Source organism: Prenolepis imparis, unplaced genomic scaffold (assembly GCF_030444845.1).
Source record: "Prenolepis imparis isolate NDT839.2.m4 unplaced genomic scaffold, iyPreImpa1.0 SCAF_11, whole genome shotgun sequence".
NCBI lineage: Eukaryota > Metazoa > Arthropoda > Insecta > Hymenoptera > Formicidae > Prenolepis > Prenolepis imparis.
Genome location: NW_028141169.1, coordinates 3394600 through 3417330, shown reverse-complemented (window position 1 = coordinate 3417330; position 22731 = coordinate 3394600). Strand labels below are relative to the sequence as shown.

The 22731-nt window shown below is 34.4% G+C and overlaps 1 protein-coding gene across 4 annotated transcripts in view; it reads right to left on the bottom strand.

Annotated features, from left to right (window-relative positions):
* Lrch (Leucine-rich-repeats and calponin homology domain protein) overlaps nucleotides 1–22635 on the bottom strand; it is a 46258-nt gene extending 23623 nt beyond the window's left edge. For all 4 annotated transcript variants that reach the window (XR_014426354.1, XM_083049090.1, XM_083049088.1 and 1 more), the window contains exon 1: nucleotides 22308–22635. Coding sequence is in view for 3 of the 4 variants with exons in the window: in XM_083049090.1 (XP_082905216.1) it covers nucleotides 22308–22494 (187 nt within the window). In the remaining variant the exon portion in view is untranslated. The remainder of the gene's footprint in view (nucleotides 1–22307) is intronic.
* Nucleotides 22636–22731: the final 96 nt, after the last annotated feature.

Genomic DNA, 22731 nt, shown 5'->3' with positions numbered 1-22731 from the left:
CGTTGACCATGAGTTGCAGGTGATTGTTGATTCTCCATTAATTGGAACATGTCACGCACAGAGATCCCTTCTTTGAAGAAAGGAAAGTGCACTTTCAAGACACGTAGAAATTGAACAACATTAATCGTTTGATATTATTGTGCAATGATAAAATAATATTCCTCATTCTCGATACAGCAAGATAAATGAAATTTTTAGATTTTATTTGCGATCAAATTTTTTGGTATCACGAATATTTTCAGAAGGCCAGAAAAAAATTATTGTATTTTGCGACATTTATTTTATCTGAGATTTTTGAGATTTCTCTCTCTTTCTCTTTGACAGTAGCACTCCATAAATACGATTGTTTTTTTTCGACGCCAAGTGCGGAATGTAATATCCTATAATATCCTATCGTTCTATCGAATGACGAACGATATTGTTTACAACGATGGTACAGCATAACGTAATATCGATCCGACGTCTGTGGTTTCATGCGTTACGATCGCTCGTAATCATTATCTCAAATAAGTATTTGAGATAAGTATATCTGGCGCCGTTAGAGCATTTATTTCTTTCAGTCTCATATATCCCATGTAAAATATGACAGAAACATGCTCCTAGTATTTTTTCCTATATTAAAAACCAAAGGATAAAGAAAAGAGTGAGTGGGTGTATTTACGGTCACTTATATCCATGGTGTCCTATGCTATTCTCGCTGTTCCTGCAACCGCAAAAGGTGTGGCTTGAAAGAAATCGTTGGCGCGCGTTCAAGAAGAAGACTTTTACGTCGTTAAGTTATCTTGTACGAGAGAAACGCGGGGTCGTGAGAGCTCACACATCTAAAGCTCTCGAAACAGAGGGAAACAGAGGACCGTGCGATCGATAACGCCCCATGGCAAATATTGCCCATGGGGGTTGCCATGCTGTCAAGCACTAAGCAAGGTACTCGCGTTGCTCACTCCGGCGTGCATCGCGCTCTGAAACAAAGTGAAATATTCACGGCCTTATCAGCGTGAAATTTGACCGAGTTACCTCCGCGGAAGACTGGTCGGGAAGCTCGGTGCGAACTGCATCATATGGAGGAGGATGCAGTCCCGCTGTGTTTGCGGTGAAAACTGTTTGCGTAAGACACGCCCAAAAAGAAGATAGGAATCGGATAGAAGCAAGAGAATTAGATTTTTTTTTTTTTTTTTGAAGAAGAATTTAGAAATGGGTTTTTGCTTCACGAAAAATTACTTAATTTCACAATGCTTGTATGAGCGTGTCGTGATGATTTATTTACTTATCTGCTTAAATTAATTGATATACGAAATTATGTTATCTCTAAGATATCTTGTGCATCGGCGCCAGCGCAAAATTGAAACATTCCTGTCGTCGGAAAAAATACCTCCTTTGTGCGTTTTTATATCCACATACGCTCTGGCACGTCTGCCAAATGTATTACATGCATCCATAATCACGTGCAGTCAAATGTGTGGTCTGAGACTCTGCTGCATGCACAATACGACGCACTGTTCGACACGCATGAGCCGCCTCGTCAACGTATAAACCAGATGGAAACGTGCTAGGAAACTCATCTCACTTGTACGATATTCTGGAATATTTTCGCGAATAATTTGGAATAGATCTGTTAATTATATCTTTTTGTTACGAGTTAGCGTTATATTTTTTAACCTTGTCGATATTTTTCTCTCTCGCGTCCAATATAATTTATTTCAGCTTTGGTTTGTATGATTTTCAATGCTGCGTATGTTCTCCAATGCGAGTTTCCACGCACGTAATTCCAATGCCTGGTCGAATCGTCGCGTACCAGATGGTCGACAACTCGCTGCCGTGGAAATTATCTCTGACAGCCGACTGTTAGATGGAATCCAAACACCGTCCATCAGAATGTGCATTTGAGATTTCAGGCGTTACAGCGTCGACGAATTCCATTTTGTCGGGGGGAAGTACACATCATGAATATTTTATCCGAATATTAACTTTAAACGTACAGAGATTCAACAATGAAATAGGATATCACAGAGAATTCTATTTCATTTCATATGTAAATAACGATATGTCTTAAAATAACAGCTGTTGTCTGTATAGAATCAACATTGTGTTCATTATTAAAAAAAATTATTTTAATACGACAGATATATATATATATAACGTGTATTATTGTGTATTAGAATGACACGTTAAAATAACTTTAATATAATACTTAATACACGTTATCGGAAAAACTAAAGATTTATTAGACTTAATTATCACTTATATGGCTACCGCGATAAATGATTCCATCCGGTCGAACCGGTGTTTCACCTAGACGATGACGAAGATGCTCTTGAATTCGTCCGATCGAGTATGCGAGTCTCGTCCGCACTTTGCGCGTCACCGGAAGTTGCGGCGGTCCGTCACAAAAGCGACGGTCCTCCGAGTTCTCCCTCCCCCTCGCCCTCTTCGCGCGGTTCTCCACCTCGCAGCCGTGTACTTCTCTTCGTCTTTGACGCGATCAACCCGCCAATGACACGGCAATAGCTACGGTTCAAGGACAGCACGCGACGACGACGAAGAGGCCCGTTTCTAGTCGCCGGACGGATGCGTCGTGTGAACTTCTTTTCTCTCCGCACGCACAATTCTCTCTTCTCATCCCTCTTTCCCTCTTCTCACCCGGCGCATCTCCCGCGATGTCATTTTTCTTACTGGCCTCCTCGACGTCGTCGCCGCGTGAACAATGACGGCGAAAGTCGCTTATGTACGTGAAAATCGCGCTTCACCAGGTATGCGAGGCGTACCGTAATTGGCTCGCGTTGCGAATCAGGAATTCTCGCTCTTTCGAAGAAAGGGATTTATTAACTTTTCGTTCCTGTTGATCTATATGATAACTTTGTACGTTATAGTGTGGAACTAATGAAATTTGCGTTACGTAACGATGATGATATTATTAAGGCAATTTAGAGCAACGGCTCTCTCGCAAACATGAGAAGCGGAAAAGATGCGATCTAATATTGTCTGAAGATCTTATGTTATCTTAAGTCGGAAAAAATGCATAATGTTCTGTCTGAAGTCAGAGAAGTCAGTCTTAGATATCATTGGGAAGATATAGATAAATCGTATATAATAAAATAAATCGTAAGATGTTTAGCTCACTAAAGGTATTTTGTGACATTCTGAAAAAAATTAATTAGAGAGGATTATATGTATACCTTTAATGATAGATTTTTTAACTCGATTTTTCCTATATTTCTCATTCCTTTTTATTTAAATTTTATTTTGGCAAAATTCAACTACTAGATGTTTAAAAAATTGTCAGATAATTTTCCTAAAAACTTGGCTCAAGAATTGCTGCAAATTCGTCGCTTTATCATTAAGATTAAAGAATACAAATTGAATAAGATGTGAATAAATATGTTTATAAGATATATTATTTATAGGAAAATAGTTTTGTAATTTCGTCAGCCGATTATAATCAATTAATTCGTCACGGATTTTATTTTTATTCTCATTATCAGCATTATTTCAAGCAAAAACTTTTTTTTTTCATTAGCACAGCGTCGTTTTAATTACTGCATGCTGAAAGATCTCCTTGCGGCTTTCTTGCTTCTCTTCTTTATAGAGACTAACTTGGTGCCAAAAGTAACGAGCATCAAGCATGTTTTTGTATATACAACGCTTGACCTGAAAGAAAATGCTCGAATCGAAAAATATGAGCTTGTCCTGAAGTAAAACCTCCAGAAAAGATGTAATATTTCTCAATAAAAGCCAATAATTAATACGAAGATTTCATTACGATACCGATGATCTTTATGATGATCAATATATAAAATTATAAAAAAGAATATTATTAATATTGTCGCCAGAGATATAAGCTTGTCCCTATAAATTTATTGTAATTGCAAATTTGTACAATTATTGGAGATTGTGCTTATTTTACACATATATAACAACATAATTGTGGAAGAGAAACATTAAAGCAAAAACGATACTTATATAAAATATATATGTATAAAGAATTAGAGCAAATACCAGCAAATATAACTATAATTATTAACTGTTATATCGTATTAACATCCATCTATATCTTTCATTATAAAAATTTTTGACACAAAATATTAATATGCATATATATACGAAGAATTAGAGCAAGTAACTATATGCCATTATATCGCAATTAAAACTAATCATTTTATCTATATCTTGTATTATAAAATTTTAGTAAATGTATGTTATAATATACATCAATTTTTTACAGTATACTAGAACAATACAAGCGCGTGTTACGCGCGCGTCATTCTTCGATTTTATGTTAAAAAATGATATTAAAAAAAAATATAAAATTGTTTAAACTTGATTAATATTTTTTTACAGAAATCAGCTGATTAAAGCGTTAATTTGCTAATTAAATTTTAAAATAATAATATGGTAAAAAATAGTAATATGTTGTAAATAATATGTTATAATACCTTATTCTTGATTAATATTTTTTGACAGAAATCAGCTGTTAATTGTCAAAAATATTAATCGAGTTTAAAGTATTATAACATATTATTTAAAACATATTATTTTAATTTTTATAACATATTTTAAAAATTAATTAGCAAATTAACGCTTTAATTAACTGATTTGTGTTAAAAAATATTAATAAAACGAAAATTTGCTAATTAAATTTTAAAATATTAATATATTATAAAAATAAAAATAGTAATATTTTATTTTGTTTTATTTGTTACAGGTAGCATTGCTGATAAGCTGCGCGCGAGTTTGACTGCGAGCTTTTCGAGTGTCGAACAGACGTTATTCGTGCGATTATAGTTTTCGCATTGTTATTTCTCATTGCGCAATGTACGCGAAATACGCGTGCGATTCACGCGTCGCGTCGGGAGTGCCGTGTAAAAGTGTCGGGCGATCGTATTATTCGTGTTTTCGCGAGTGCTACCATGGACCAAGAGAGGAGGAGGAGGCCCAGGGAGGTATCGGGCGACAGCGAGGCAACTATGAGGTATGCAAAATACCTAAAAAATTTTTTCTAAACTGCATTGAGATATTTGACCGTTTCCAGACTTTCAAAACACCCTGTACACACACATATACACACCCACCTACCCATTCATTCACCCTCACACACACATGTATATGTATACATAATTTGAATATTTTGTTTTCAGATCAATGTTTGTGCTGTGTACTACACTTCGCTATTGCCGTATCGGTGAGTGAGAAATTGTTTAATTTATTTCTATCAGTTGAAAGTCCTATATAATCATTATGCCCGTATATATTTTATCGCGATCACGTGTAAGTCAGCTTGAGATCCGAGTGCGAAGGACTAAAAGACGTCTCTGTTCCTCATAATTTACGCACAGTGTCGATGTTAGATTTAATCGTCGAAGCGAATTCATCGGTCTCCGTTTCCACGAGTATTATCCACGCGCGGTCGCGCCTCCCAATTTAAACCCGCGAAGTCAAGAGTCGGACTTTCGCAGATTGAGTTAGCCTTAATCACGAGGCGGCCTACAAATTATACTAACGTATAATCGAGCGATCGCATCGGCGACACCGTGGAGGAGAAGAAAATGATTATCAAAACACATGCGAGAGAAACACATTCATAACATGTATATAAGTTATACTCATGTTCGTAAATTTAATTATTAAAAATTAAAATATGTAGATAAATTCTCCTCTCTACGTGCTTTATTATATATAACAAAATTATATCGAGTATTTATTCTTAATGTAAACATTTGTTTCGCATGTATTTTAGTATTATTTATATACGGTGTCACTTTTCGCGCTATCGTTCTTAAATTAAAAACTATTGTTTCTGACAAAAAAAATCCACATTGATTCGTTTAGAGAATTTTCGGGTGAAATGACCGACGAAAAGTCATATTGCCTCGTATGTTTTCTATATACATATGCATAAACTACCCCCTTTGGCTATCGCGATTTTTATTCGTCGCTCACGATGCATTATTCCGCTCGCGATAATGCTTTGCGCTCGTCGTGCTAAAAGTGCAGCTTGCAAAATGGAACGCTACATTTTCGGATACGAATATAGCAGTCGCGGAGAAACAAAAAACGCGAGAGAAGTACGAGTAATGTCGCACCCCTTTTCTATTTTCATGCGTTTTCACGCACAATGCACGTCACAACGGGTATTCAAGTACGAACTTACGCAAGCACGCAAATGTCGTCGTGCGTATACACACGGAAAGTGCGTTCCGCAGAAAATGGCTTTGATCTTTCGATCGTTACTATATGCCAACTGGCATTCGGCGAATTGCATCATGTCACCTGCGGCTGCAGGAAAATTATTCATTAAAGGATGAAAGGATGAAAGGGTTCGTCGAACTTAACAGCGCTTCGATGGTTACTGAATATGTTTTTCATTAGATTAAATTCTTTCAAGAATAAACCTGATTAAGACAAAGAAGCTCCTTCTTTTATTTAGCAAATATGCGTTATATAAAATATAATATAAAAAAAATATATATATATTTTTTCAGTTATGTGGAAACATTATACAGATAAATAAATATATAAAATATTTGAATTTTTTCTCTTCTAAATAAAATTAAAAATTTACAATATTAACATGAGAAAGTAAAACGTACTATCTAAATATTTTTTCCGGATAATTTAGACTATAATCTCAATTTAGAGAATCTGGAATCTAGAACTCACAAAAAAGTAGCAGATTCACTCGCATAGAAAAGTATTCAAAGTTTTTTATATCATAAATATTTTGTAAATTGCGTATACAAATTGCGTTTATTAGGAATATATCGCAGAAGGAAGAGATAGAAAGAAAAAGGGAGAGATTGGCCTCGTTGATAACCCTGTGCTTTTATCTATTTATCAGATAAAGCTTGTGCAATAGGAGTACTATGGTGAGTTCACACAATGAGCGATCGGAAGATATTGTGCATGCGTAACAATGGATGGCACGAGATAACCGCGTTTTCGACGATGTAGTTGACCGACATTGACAATTCTTAGCAACTCGGCCAAACAACGGAGTCTTTAATAATTGTACGAACGTTGGCCCTATTGAGAATAATACAGTACGAAATTTCTTATATTATCCACGCCTTCTTCAATCGTCTCTTATCTTCTCGTAATCATATAAAATTGGACGTTTATTATTAAATAAAATATTCTCTCAGTCAATTTCATAAAAAATTTCTCAAAAATGTTATCATTAAATTTTACATTTATATTTACATTTATTTTATATTAATAGGATGATTCGTATAAGAAGGCATTTTAAAGTTTATCAAATATTTATAGATGTTCACAAAACGATTGTAGGCCGCGACCTGAATACGCGGGGCAAACGCGCGATTAAATTCGTACGAGTGAAGAATATATTATAGAATAATCTGCGAGGCCGAAATCGTGAAATTGAATTTTTTTGCTCAGATGAAAGATAACCGTGTTATTTTTATTAGAATGCATAACTATTTCAAAATTAATCTTTTCTTTTTTAATTACATTTTTATTAACATTATCGCATTTATTGCGTCTTTCAACATTAAAACGGCCACTCTAGGCCAAGTTTGAAGAGAAAAGTGATGCTAATAGCGCTACGTGACATCGCTGGGTGATAAAGCGTTAAAATGATGTCACCGTACATGCGTCAGAAGCTAAAGACAGAGATAAATTTATTCTTTTCATCTATACTGTTATTTTCTGCATTTAAAATAACTCGGATATGCGCAGGAGAGAAAAAGAAGATTATTACATTAAAAAGAATAGATCTAATGATTAAAACCGAATACGCTTTGAAGAAAAGAAAAAAAAACAGATATTGCATCGGTTGTTGGAGAAAATGAAAAGATTAAATCTTAGGAAGATGACTTCAGAGTTTTACTTCTAAAAATGTCTATGAATGCATAGATATTTATGTGCCTAAGGCATAGAAGAACATAACCGAGGCTTATTAGTATCGCGTATTATGTCATTGTTACGTAGAAACCGTGTTTAACGATGATTAACTTCAAAAGGAGTGTTTCATAATATAATCGTCACTCGCGTGAATTTTCTCAAAGTGATAAAAGCCGGCTAAAAATAGCAAATTGATCGAGAAATCCGTAGAAAAGAGCTATTTTTGATCCGAGCGCAGCCTCACTCATCGGTCAATCACTCATGGATTAAACGCTCGATAATGACCGGTCTTTATATACTGCTCGTAAATACCAAGGATGGGCAATTAAATGGCGATGTAAGGCTAAATGCCTTTTACATCTTTGTATGCAGCAAGTGCAAGTACGTAATTGCACACACATAAGCGTGTAACAATAGTCGTTGATGTTGCAGTGTAAATTTATCTATAAATAGAGAGAACGAACGAGAGTTGACTTTGAAGTCGATAGATCGATAAATGGGTCATATTCTAATGATAGAGACGCGAAGAATCATATTGTGTGTACATCATAAACAACTTAATATTTACTGAACGAGTACTTTTCATATTGCTTATACTTATAACATATGTTAACATGCATACATTATTACTAATTATAGAAATAAAAATAGTTCATATTGATGATTTATTGAAAATTAACAGTTGATATGCGCGATACGTATTTAATAAAGTTAAAGAAATTTTTCAACTTGATTTTTTTTCATACAGAAAATTTACTGGTAATAAATAATTTTTATAGAAATTGTTTTTGGTATTTCAATCAAAATATTTTAAATTAATTGAAAAAGATTTTGCGAAATTTATATGGCAAAGTCTTCTTTTTTCTCAATATTAAGTGTTAATAACATATCCGATTAATTTTTTTCTATTTGTTTTCTCATATATTTGGCTACATTTTTATCGATTCTCTTTGCCGAGTGAGCTCTTCTTGAATTTTTATTATAATTTGAAGAAAATATGTTTGATAATTTTAATAATTTTATAACTTTAATAAAATCGCAATTTTTTTCAACCGATCGGATCATAATTTACTTATTTTTTAACAGAATAAAAAAATGATAACAATTTGATCAATCAAATCGAAAACTCAATTTATACAGCTCAAAATATTCAGATCTACTCTTTTTAAAATAAAAAAAATTGATATTTTAATCATTCTCAAGTGCACTCTTCACTTTAAGATTTAATATATATAATCATACCTTACGACAAAATTAGAAAATTGCACCAAAAAATTCTAAATTTGCAGAATCAATTTACGTAGATTGTACACGATTAAAACAAAAGCTTACAATGGAAGCTAATCACCGTTATTTACGATGACCCAAGCGAAAGGTTCGCGGTTCTCTTTTGCGTTATGTGCACGGTGACATTTGAAATACGGTTGAACGCGCTCGACAGGACGTGCCTTTGCCGCCCTGGTTTCCTTATCATGTATATGTTTTCCTGACATTTTCAAGTCTTTAAGCATTTGGCGTAAATAATGTAAACAAAGAGCCTTCTGCTATAATAGTCAAATTGCACGGCACGATGTATGCAAAATACTGCATTATATACATCTTTCTCTTAAAACATGGATATTTCGTGATCGAAAATACATATTATTTTTCAAAAAATGATTGTTAACTATGTTTTGATATATTCGACGTATTTGAGGTATTACAAAATCATACAAAGAAAGTCATACAATGTAATTTTGCATTTTGATAAATATAAACGATTATAGTGGAATAATTAATTATAAAGTAATCTGCAAATGTAAATATCACATTAAAATAGAAGGTTCTATTTTTTCGAAATTGTATCTATATAAGAATATCAAGCAACGATATCGCAGTGATAAAAATGAAAATTACAAAAAAAAGATTCGATGGGCCATAACTGGCATAGCTTTCTTTTAAGCTATTGATAATCTACAGAAGATACTTTACCTTCGAACAACATGCATCAGAGCGAGAGCTGGTGCAATTCCTTCACAAAGGAGCTAGGTACTTATTAAACCGTGAATACTCTTTTTGGAACAGCAACTTTCGAAAGCTTTCGCGGTTTTTCAATAAACGTCTTGTTAATGGAATAATATATAAATTAGGATTATTAATGATATCCGTACGAATAAAAAAATTAATAGAAATTAATGGGTAGTAATCAGAATGGAATTAAATTATGCTTTTATGGAGAGAAAAACACTGTAATTCGCAAAATACGCTTTCTTGCATAAGATTGTTTTCTAAAATGTTAGAGATAAAGTCAATTATAAAATAACTTAATTAATTTGAGGTTTCCAGAGAGAAAGAGAGAGACAGAGAATCTGCGAAACTTCAGTTAACTTTAATCAATGCTTTAGAATTAGAAACAATCTGTGTATAGAAGGATTACAACATATAAATAGAACGATGTATTTTACTTCATTAGGGAGAGATTGCTATTTCGTTTCGTATTGTTCTTTATGAATAGCTGCGTATTATGACATTCATTAATTACTATACTCTGCGCCAGATATACTAAACACTAGCACAAAATTGTGACTCTACATACCGAGCCGGGATGATATTAGTGCGGCCCTGCGATAGAGTTAATTATAACTCGGCAACGAAACCATGTTGCCTTGCACATGCGATACGCAAGAGGAATGATGGCGCATATGAAACAGTGACATGCGGTATATGTAAATGACAGAACCTTAAATCTCTGTGAACATCGACAAGTCTATCTCATTGCGATGCGTTATTTTATAGGACAGACGGAGAATGAATATTTGAAATCAGTATGGAATAGTTATTGAATAATTACTGAAAAACCGAATGAATAAATAAAACTAAAATATCTGCTGTCAAAGTTACAAATTGTAGTGTCACAAACTGAGATAATTATGGTGCTTTTTTAATTTGTCTCTTCGCTTCTTTTTTTAAATAAATTTGAAATGATTTGGTTCACGTAAAACTGAAATAATTAAAAAAATTAAATAGTTGAAAAAAGTTTCGTTAAGTTAAGATTTTTTCAAAATAAAGCTTATTATATTTCATAAATTTGTTAATAAAAAATGTAAGTAAATGTACGATTATTTATATAAAAAGCATATTATTTTATGCAGATTGATGGAATATAAAAAACGTAACAAGATCACTTTTAATATAAAAAATTAAGATTAAAAATTATAGCGCACAAAGTAAAAGTAATTTATCTAAAAATAATTTGAAGTAACAAGATCTATAAAAAATCTGCCAAGAGTAAATCTTACGGGACTTTCGGAACTACGCTACATTTCAGTGACTTTATTTATTTTTCCACTACAATTTTTATGTTTTATCCATCGCACGATAATTAGAGCCTTGTATCGTTCTAGATGCGAAGGTGTTGAATTAATATTCCTCATCAAGAAGCCGCTATAAACTCGCGTGCTTGCTCGCGCGTGCGGCACTAATTCGCGAAGGCGATCGCGTTCAGGAGGCGTCTAAATCATGAAAGCTGCGGAATAACAACGACCGATTTGTATTATCTACTAACGCGTACGGTAAAATACACAGTGCATTATTCCCAAGTAATTAGCTGCGACTCATTATATCATTACGACGCGCGATCGTAAAACCGCGTGCAAACCTTTGAATACGCAGGTTGCTTTCGATCTCTATCTTATTGCTTTCTCATTCTCTTTCATTTTCGCGACATCGTTAAATTTTGGTACTAAAATCAGATTTCTACATTTTACATAGCAAATATGTATATTGTGTGTAGCACGTAATTCCCTTCAATTGAAAAGTTTAAGCTGTAAAGTCAAAGAAATATCTTCTTGTAACTTTTAATTAGAATTAATTTAATAATTTTCATCTATCTAGCCACCTTCAAAATATCATTCTTCCTCACAAAGTTATATAATAATATTTCGATATTCAAATTTATTTAAAATTTAAATGTCCTCCAGAATCACGTAAATGCAGCTCAGGCTTTAATAAACACTTAATGGAAAATGTGTTACTGTCAATACCGGAGGAAATGCGTGATTTCTCAGTCACCGGTATATTATATGCACATATAAGCAAAGGACAATAAATGTATGTGTGGCGGTCTGGGGGCACGCGAGAGATGACAACACACAACGTTGTATCGGGTGCATTCATCGTGTTTAGTCTCGGCGCACGTGCGACACGGGGCACAGACCTCAGATGTGACAGAGTACGGACTGTTTCGTTACAAACGCGAGACGGAGACCGGGAACGCACCAAGTCTCGTGCCGCATTTGGCACGAGAGATCACCGGGCCTTCATTCATATTCGGACGCGAACAGATTAGGGATAAGGGCTCGTTCGCCATCTCGCAGCTGGGGAGTCTGAGAAAGAAATTAATTAATCACGATGATGCGCGAACACATGGCGAATGACGCCTTACCGAGACAGCAATTAGCTCTTAATAAATTCCTAAAACCTGTCCTCGCATAGTTTCATAAGTGCATTATATAATGATTAATACGAGAAATTATGACAGATTAATAAATATTTATTTTTCTTATTATAATAAAATTTAAATGATAAAAATGTATCAATAATAATTTTTATATGAAAACATAGTAAAGAGGTGTGCAATTTTTTTTCATGACATTTATTTATTGTACGCGTGAAAAGATAAACAAGATAGGAGATAAACGATACTAAAAATATAAAAAGATAGGGAGGGAAGCACAATAACAAGGTACTCTTGCGCGAAAGTGTCTATTCTGTCTCGTTATTTGCTTTTCTGTCGAAGGGGTCTGGAAACGCGATCGATCGATAGGTATACACTCTAGTGTAACATTTGGCAACGGTTTGTTTGCTATTTATCGATTTCGATAAATATTTATATGTGTATGATGTACCTACATACAATCTTAAAACTGTATCGCGGAATAATATTCACATTATTTTAGTAGAAAGGAAAATCATTTGCGTTATTCTTGAACTTGTGTTTAAATAATAAGTACATATTTGTTCTTTCCAAGCGACAAAATATTCAAATCCATATCAAATTGATATATCGTGTGTATATTTGTAAGAGTTCTTTGAACTTTGAATGTTTCGCAAACATGCGGGGGATTTCGTCTCGCCAGAGTGTTCCCTTGGCAAGAATAAGTGCTTCGGATAAACGATAGTAGACTACGTTGACAAACTGGCACGAAAACCAACTCATTCTAAAATTGTTGGTTAAACCTTTTTCTACGATTTTCCGATATTAATTCTATCGCCAAATCTATATTTTAAACCGTGAAAATATCATAGTTATTACGCTTTATATTCCTCCTATGAGGTGACTTTAAAACACAATAAAGCAACTTGGAGAAATATCTGATTTATATCAATATATATTATCATCAATTATTATTAATAAAGTTTATGTGTAATAATAATAAAATAATCGACACACATATTAATTACTGCTCCTAATAACTGACTAAAATATTGCATCGTATTTTTATTTTCTCAGCATGACGTTGTCCCCTGGTAACTTAAAACCATTATCATTTTAATACGTGTGTTAGCATTCTAAGATTAATACGGCTGACACATTTCGGGATACTCTGGCCACGTTCTATTCCCCAAGTTGTTGTGTTTCACTCCAGCTTACAGCAAGTATAATACCGTCGTACTTAAGTTTGCCTTCGGGGAGAGAGCACTATAAGCTGAACACTTTCGACGTTGATAAACGAAACTCGCGAGAGTAGCGGCGCCATGGTAAGTCCCGCAATATAATACGTTATGGAGTTATCGACCTGTTGGCACCCCTGTCTCTGCAGCTGCGGTGCCTCTATCTTTAGCCTGGACGTGCACGGATGTCTCTCTTACATCCCCGCGCAAGCAAGCCGCTCCACCCTTGTAAAAATGCGGCGCTCATCACCCTCGCGCGAACAAGCCGGACGTATGGCGCGTTTCGATACCGCTCGAGATAATTCCGAGGGTCGTTATCGCTCTTGGTTTGTACATCCCGTGTATACCGTTTGGATTTTCGTGAACTGAGAGAGAGTGGAGAATCGATCGACGGCGGAAAGGTTTTTCGTCTTTTGTATTATTCAACGCTGAATTCGTAGAATATTGACGATATTTCTCTCCTCGAGATATATTCGATATGCCATTTGCATTTTTTTTCTCGAGATCCGTAAACCATATATTTTTTCCCGGATTACAAGATTCTTCGTGAATCATTTAACAGATATAGGTGAAGTAAATTTACGAAAAAACTCTACTCACAAAATATGAATTTTATAATATTAATGTTCCGTTGATTTTTATCAATATATCATTAGCATGTAGAATGATGATATCTATATATTTTCTTCACTATCTCATAATTATAAATTAGTAATAAATTATGTATTTACGAAAATATTTTCTTTTGTATATTATTATCCGCTATTATAATATAATTTAGAGAGAATAATTTCCTATTAATAATCATCAATTTTCATCAAATTAATCTCCAAAATTCGACGCGTCGTTTCAAAGTTCCATGTTTCAATTGATTACAAATAGTAATGATAATAAATGCGAGCAGCTGTGCTCCATTCTCGGCGTAATCAATCAAAATTTTTTAATACGCTTGAATATTACAAACACGAAGAGACCGTCCTAAAGCGATTCAAGAAGGAAACGTTTTCGTTGCGGTTGGCCGATTTTTCGTTGCGTGACAGCTATTACAGAGTCAGCGGGCTAAAAAAAGAAAGAGAGAGAGAGAGAAAGAACAAAGAAAGCAAATAATAACGAAGTGGTCCGGTGAAAAGTGAAGTGCAATCACTAATGCTCGGATGCGCTCGCGCTCGAACTTTTTCGAATCTTTCGATAGTTATCTCATGCGTGCAAGCGTAACATTGTGTCCGAAATGCACATTGAAAACATATTTTGTAGGCCGTTGTATCGAGTTTAATTTTCTCTAAAGCAGAAGAAGCAAAGAAGAAATTACGATACCATAACGATAAAAGAAAACAGTGCAAATTCTTCGATGCAATGATAGTAGTTAGACTGCACCGAAGATTAACTTTGCGACCGCTATAACTGTTGCTAGTTTACAGTACGATGATTATTTTGACGTATGATAAAAATCCGATACATTCATGCTCGACAAATTAGACGGCTAAGATGTCTGACGATGATTGTTCGGTGAAGTTGCAAACTTTATTTTACGCACTGTTGCTCTTTGATTTCTTCTATCGATATCGTGAGTTAATGCACTCTGTATTGTTGTATACGTTGAATAATAAGTGACGATAATATATTTATTCATCGAGAATATATTTATTTATGGTAAATGGAATAAGATTATGAAGACTTGAAAGAGAGAAAGAAAACTAATAAGTTAGAAAACAGTATGCTTCTCTAAGCAAGGTAATGAAATGGGAAAGATATACTGTTACGTGTTCAACGGAATGTTTCTTATATTCAACGGTGTAAATTTGCAGTTATAACGACCGACAGTCGCATGAAAAAAATTCATATATTCGTTTTTAGTGACGCGCAGACGAAAAGGCACGAGTACACGTCATTGAATGTATTAAGGAATATCGTCAATTTCGCCAAAGCTAGCACCGCGAAACATATGGTACCGTGTCGTATCATTTATTTAAGTTTCCGGACTACTAGGAACGAATACGGGAACGTCCGTGAAAATTCGATGTAACCTGAAACTTATGCTATTCGGCGAAGTCCTTGCAGCAACGACCGTGGCCACATATACGTACGGGATCGTAACCGCGTCGACGAAATTGCATTTGGCAGAGATGTTTGCGCAGAATGCCAAGGCATTCCGGTCATCGTATGGAAACGTCAGCGCGATATTTCGTGTTTTCGCGGACGGACACCGATTTTTTAAAAATCCACAAAACGAAGTGTGGCAGACATTTCCCCCGGTGATGACTGAATTATCTGCCCGTAATGGCGCATAAAGAGGGACGGTACGGAAAGGGATGTCGCACCCTTCTTTCTTATTCTGAAGAAGAATGTGCGCGGTACACCGTAACATAATCGATAACAGCTCTGACCGAATGCGCGTTACATGCGACGAGAATGCGAGATGAATAAAAAATGTTTTACAGTATCCTTTGGGGGGAGAAAGATATATGCAAGATAAATTTTTCGACAAATTTTAATATAAATTTTAAAACGTTAAATAACGAAAGTAGTTTAAGATTATCTAAATTTTAGAATATTTATTAATCTATTATTTATTATAATAAATATAATATAATATATATATTAATTTATATACCTATTAATATATATTATTTGTATATTAATAAATAATATATATTAATCGATATATTAATATTATATTAATATATCGATTCAATTCTACAAATTGTCGACTAAGATTTAATGAAAAAAAATACGCGAGGACATCTTACGAAATATTTTCTTTTATAATTAAAATTAAGTCTGTCAAAATATGATATATCTATTCTGAAAAGAGAGTCTTTCTCGAAAGAGAAGGGAAGAAGAGACGTAGCGTTAATTGGTACGTGCATATTTCATGCGAGTGTCCGATACAGGGAGAATAAGCTGTCAGATCTCTCATCGAGCAAACTGAACTGACCTGGGGTCCGTTAATAAAGTTACGTCCCCCTTCTCATGGGACTCGTATCGCAAGATGGGCGAGCGAAGGACAGTTCGATAACACTCGGGAAAATAGTAACGAACGTAAAAAAAATCCCCTACCATCGAATCTACTGGGACGACGTCAATCAATCTACGATTCTGGGTCCATTTCCCGACGAATGTCATCGAAATTCGATGAATCCGCCGTTCAGTCAGACTAAAGAAGGTGACAGGAGGATATAATATGCAGATATCGAATTATATATTTCTCTATAATACGAAAACCGCGTCATACTTACACATTTTTCTATCCAAAATATATGTATATAATTAAAATAAAACGTTTGCCATTTTCGTGTGTGTGTATAATTTATCGTTTCAGAATTACTTTTTAAAAAAAAGTATGGATAAAAGAAATCAGCAAGAAAGCACTTTCTGCACTTTCTCTGAATGCCCAGTGCGCTAAATAATGTGAGCCGTTGATTATTTATCATTCGTCCAGTCACGTTTAGTGCTAATTGATGCTAATCAGCGAAAATATGGGGCACTAGATTTTCAGGTTGCCTTAGTGGAAAAAAAATTCTTGGGTTTGAACATGAAAGTAAGGTTGTTATTGCTGTCTGCTTTAGTCTATATAGCCATAATTGAAACTTGCAAATAACGACTGGAAAAACTTCACGCGCATTGTTATCTCACATTCCTGATACGTTAGACGTTGATACTTGAGTGAGCGAGTACGTGTAACATGCGTAAGAAAAAAAGTGTGAATACACATGGCGAAACCGGACCGCGAATATACTTGCGTTCCGGTTAAGAATTATGAATCAGCATTGTAAGACCTAACTGACGTATAATAACGAATGCATGAAATTACTCACTGCGAATTACAATCGACTCTTTCGCGGTATCGGAGAATAGCCCGCATTTTATTGCCTTTAATGTTGCAGCGCGTTGACCCAGATATGCATCTGGTACACGCATATTACTTCTTACAAAATCTTATAAATTGCACATATAGATTGCACATTATTAATATACAAATTTTAAATAAGTTTTAGTAGACAGAAAAAAAAGAAGTGTCAAATCAAAACTTATATACTCAATCTAAGACATTCATTGTTTCATATATACGCAACAATTTATAATCTTCTCATAAGAATTTAATAATCTTAAATTTCAACAATATTACCGTCTTATTTTAATATTATAATTCTCATCTAAAGAATACAATTTGAAAAAATATATTATTAAAATATATATTATTTTCTATCCAACATTTTTTCTTTTTCATTCAAGAAAATTATTCTTAAACAATAGGAATATATTTTTCTTGGTTGAACTATATAAAATTGCTTCGTTCAAACAAGTTTTCTTTGTTTAACGCAATATAATTTCATTTCAAGATTAGCATGTTGAAACTAAGGTTATTTTCAAAACAAGAATTACTTTTTTTTCTGTGTAGTCTTGAAATCCTTAGTACGATAATTACAGTTAGTAGATCATTAAGAAATCAGAAAGAATTAAGTCTCACATTTGTCGTCTCATTATTCACAATATCTTAATTATTAAATGTGATAATATACTCGTCAAAAAAATTATCGCAACACGTAATTAATATCAAAATTTAGCATAAATTCAAATAAGCGTATCTCCGCGAAAAACTATCGTATTTCAAAATTTGTTTTTTGTTTTAAAGGGTAAAGTCTCTACTTTAAGGAACTTTCGTTCGATTTTGATTTTATTCTCTCCCCCTTTCTCCATCCCTTTAAAAGGGAGGATGTGTTTTTTTTTCAAAAAATTGCATAGTTTGACGAATTCTACGGAGTGTACTAAATTTTTTTCGCAAATATCATCATAACTATCGTAAAATATGGACTTTTCTCTACAAATTTAAAAAAAAATTGAATACCGTACGATTTTTTTTCGCGAAGTTACAGCATATCAAAGTTACCTATGCATTTTTGCCTATGTATTCAATTACCGCCAACATTAGCATTATCCGATGGGCACTACGGGGAAGTTGCTGGTCGGATTTTGCCCATCGTGCGTGTGTGTGTGTGTGTGTGTGTGTGTTGGGGCAGGGATATATGTTCGTATTTAAAATAGTGTATTTCTGCCTCGTCTTTGGATGACCTTTTATGGGAAGATGGCTGCATGATTTTGAAAGACTACCAACCAATTTCCAGCAATTGGAAGTAGCCCTACATCGAATATGGTTCGAAATTCTGCAAGCCACAATTAAAGCCTGCATTAATATGCGTGAGCGCCTGCAAGAGGTCATCCGAAGACGAGGCAGAAATATACAATTTTATATACGAACACATATATCCCTGCCCCAACACACATACACACACGCACGATGGGCAAAATCCGACCAGCAACCTCCCCGTAGTGCCCATCGGGTAATGCTAATGTTGGCGGTAATTAAATATATAGGCAAAAATGCATAGGTAACTTTGATATGCTGTAACTTCGCGAAAAAAAATCGTACGGTATTCAATTTTTTTTTAAATTTGTAGAGAAAAGTCCATATTTTACGATAGTTATGATGATATTTGCGAAAAAAATTTAGTACACTCCATAGAGTTCGTCAAACAATGCAATTTTTTGAAAAAAAAAAAAAACACGTCCCTCCTTCTAAAGGGATGGAGAAAAGGGGAGAGAATAAAATCAAAATCGAACGAAAGTTCCTTAAAGTAGACTTTACCCTTTAAAACAAAAAAAAAATTTTTTGAAATACAATTTTTCGCGGAGATACGCTTATTTGAATTTATGCTAAATTTTGATATTAATTACGTGTTGCGATAATTTTTTTGACGAGTGTATATACGAGTAGAACAAAGTTTGATAAAATAGCTTTAAAATTTTCATACCGTGTTTCAAATTATAAAATATCTTGCAAGTGCACAACATTAGTAATTAATATTAATAATTAATATAATTGTCAATTATTTCATGGTATTTTTTTGTCAAAATTGCAGAAATCGCAGATGCAATAGCGACGGTTGGAATAACATATTGCAAATACAAATACGATAATAATTGAATTCTTAATAAGTGGAGCGTATAGGACGAAACGAACGGCTGTCGATACTTGGCAAGTTTCGTTCAACTGTTCAAAAGCTGACACGACAATGTCGAAACTTGACGCACTCTTAATTCTCGGACTTAATTCTCGTTGCTCATGGATTATTATCGGCTGTTAGGCACGTATATTTATTGCAGCGACAGGAAACACTGGGCGCGCCCCAGAGAGAGATAACGCGGTTCCTGCGGCACGCCACGTTTTACATTCAGGCCGAACCCCCGGTGATAAAAGGAGAAGCAGGACGTCGATCTATCGGGCGGGAAAATTATAACGCGCGGAAAGTCTCTCCTTTGTGCACAACACGGCACGAAAGAGTTGCACACTCTCGGCGCACACGACGTTTATGCGGCGCGACAGAAATAAGCCCCTCCACGAATGCATAACTTCGGCGCTATAATTTTGTTTTAGTGCGCGGTTCTTTTTCATTATACCTCCCTATTTCAAGAATATTGCGTCACGTTAATTCTTTTTTACGATTACGCGGAAAGAGAAGGAAAAGAAATGTTGAAAAAAAAGCAAAAATTCTAAAATTATTTATGGAGATGTCTACTTTTCACATTTTTGTGGCAATTAAATTTTTTTTGTGTAACCTATGTTTAAAATAGACTTTTAAAGTACTAGATAAAATATAGAGATTTAAAAACTAGATAAAATAGAGCTAACTAAATTGTAAGTCATTTAAGATGTTATATTATAGAGACATTAAGAATATGTTATCACATAAATTGTATAATGTAATGATTATACATATTATATTATTTGTCTCGCACGGTCTCGTAATTGAAGTAAAGAACATGTGGTATAATCATAATATATGTATACATGCTATAAACTAAGTTTATATAACGTCGCTATATAAAGATCTCATGAGTTTATATTTCTCTAGTCTGTTTTATCGCGCTCGTGTGATATGTTTGTTGTTCCACCCGATACAAATATATCTTGTCTCTATATATGATAATTAAATATGTCAAGGTTTATAGATTTTTTCTATTCTTTTGTTATAATTTTTTTATTTAAAGTTTATAATTTTTTATTTAAGTTTATAATTTTCCCTACTTTTATCTTGTGTTCTTTTTTGCTTTTTTAAAACTGTGTTTATAAAGTATGATAATGATAACGATAACTTTTTATTACAAAAGCTTTTGCATTTTTTCGGCTCGTCTGAAGTTTGAATTTCACGAATCTGACGTACGAATTCAACTGAAAATATAAATAGCGCAATCGAAAAAAGAATTTTAATTATATGTAGTAATTATTTCAAGTGAGATGAATTAACTCGAGTATTTGTTTCGCTCAACACTAGTTTTAATTTGTCTCACACAATTATTATGATATAATTATATTTACCTACAGCGTGAACGTTTTTCTACAAAGTATAAAAATTCATTTTTATTTATTTTTAATGTTCCTATAATATAACATGCAGCTATTTTTCCTTTGCAACTTGTTAATATAAGTTATAATGCAATTTATTTATCCGTCAAATTATGTACGTAGCATGGATATTCATCATATTTTGGTTTTGTAAAATACGCTGCAACAATTAGAATCGAATAAGACAATTATTTTTGATTGATAAAATATCTATTTTATCAGTCAAAGTAATTATCTCATTCAAATTTAATTATTGCAGTGTGTATTGCGGGAAACAATTAAAATACGATAAATATTCATGTACGTCGCTTATATACTTCAGGTTAAATATAAAAGCAAAATGAGACTCAAGAAGAATCAATTGTTAGGCATTGTAAATGGCAATGAAAATGCGAATCTCGTTCGTTAATGCGTTTTCATATCATCGTCGATACTTGGCAGAATGTTTAATAAATCTACCAGCGATATACGTTTGCTATAAAATTCTGCAATCAGCTGCAATTACCGATGAGTAATGCACGCCAGGTGTCGAGAACCTGGCAGGTGCGCACACGCGTGTATTAGGTATTAGATAATACTTAAAAGTTTCTGTGGTCAATGCACTGGTCACGAACGGTACATACATATATTCGCTAGTTAAAAAACCTAAAGGAAATTAATAGCGTTCCATACAATGTATAATCATTGGCACGAAATATAATATCTTCGTAGATAATTCTCTATTGCAGGTTTTGTGCAAGGAATAAATTCAAAAAAATGTTTCTGCACAAAATACATCTGATAGAAAAATGAATACTACTTTAGTCGAATATTATATATAAAAGTTTTTAAAATTGACAATTCATATCAAGATTAAAAAGCATCTTACATTAAAAGAAAATATTTTTTGAAATTTAAATTACGTAAAGTGAGTAATTGCACTGAAAATTGAAGTAAACATTTTTGTTCAACGATTTATCTTCGATTTTTAATGTTTGGCCAATAGTGTAAATTTATGACAAGACAGATTAGATTTAGCGCCATTAAACGTCAAGAATCGGTATTGAAAATGAACAATTTTAGCACGCATTATAAAGTTATAAATAGTGGTAACGTTAATTATGTTAGTTATAATTTACAAATACAATACACATGAAAAATGATTCGCGAACACGCGTTTGTGAACGCGGCAAACTTGGCGCGTATTGGTGCACGCGTATCCATTGTGACATAAGAAAGCGGGAATGTTACAAAGAAGCGCACAGAAATAATAAACAAAATTCCAATCAATCGCGTACTTATATACGCATTTTCCTTTCATACTTTCCGCGAATATTTCTTACGACCGTAAAATTCCTGGTAAAACCGACTTCGAAAATAGGGAAAAAAAGGGAAACGGGATATCGAATGAACTCACCGGCGATGACGGTGTCCTGCAGATTGTACTTGGCCGCGCCGGCTTTCCCGACCTTGGGGAAGTCCTTGAGCTTGCGACCGCTCAGTTTGAGCTCGCCGCTCAGGTGCGCCTCCTCCAGGATCCGCTCGAGGCTCCTGGTGAGCTGCTTCTGTATGTGGCCGCTCATGTTTGACGCAACCATCGCCATATTACATTTTTCGGACGCGGGCACACGCGGCTGCGACTGCACGCGCTCCGGCTTCGGCTTCGGCGCGACGATGACCGGAGAAGAGAGGGTGCGTCTCCCCTGGGCGCGTCGTGGCACTCGCGGCGACGCGCTCCGATCTTGTGTTCCAGAACGCGACAGAGAGTACACGCAGAAGACGCGCGCCGCAACACTCCTCCCTGTGTGTTGATACGCGACTGATGAGGCCGCGCTGCGCGT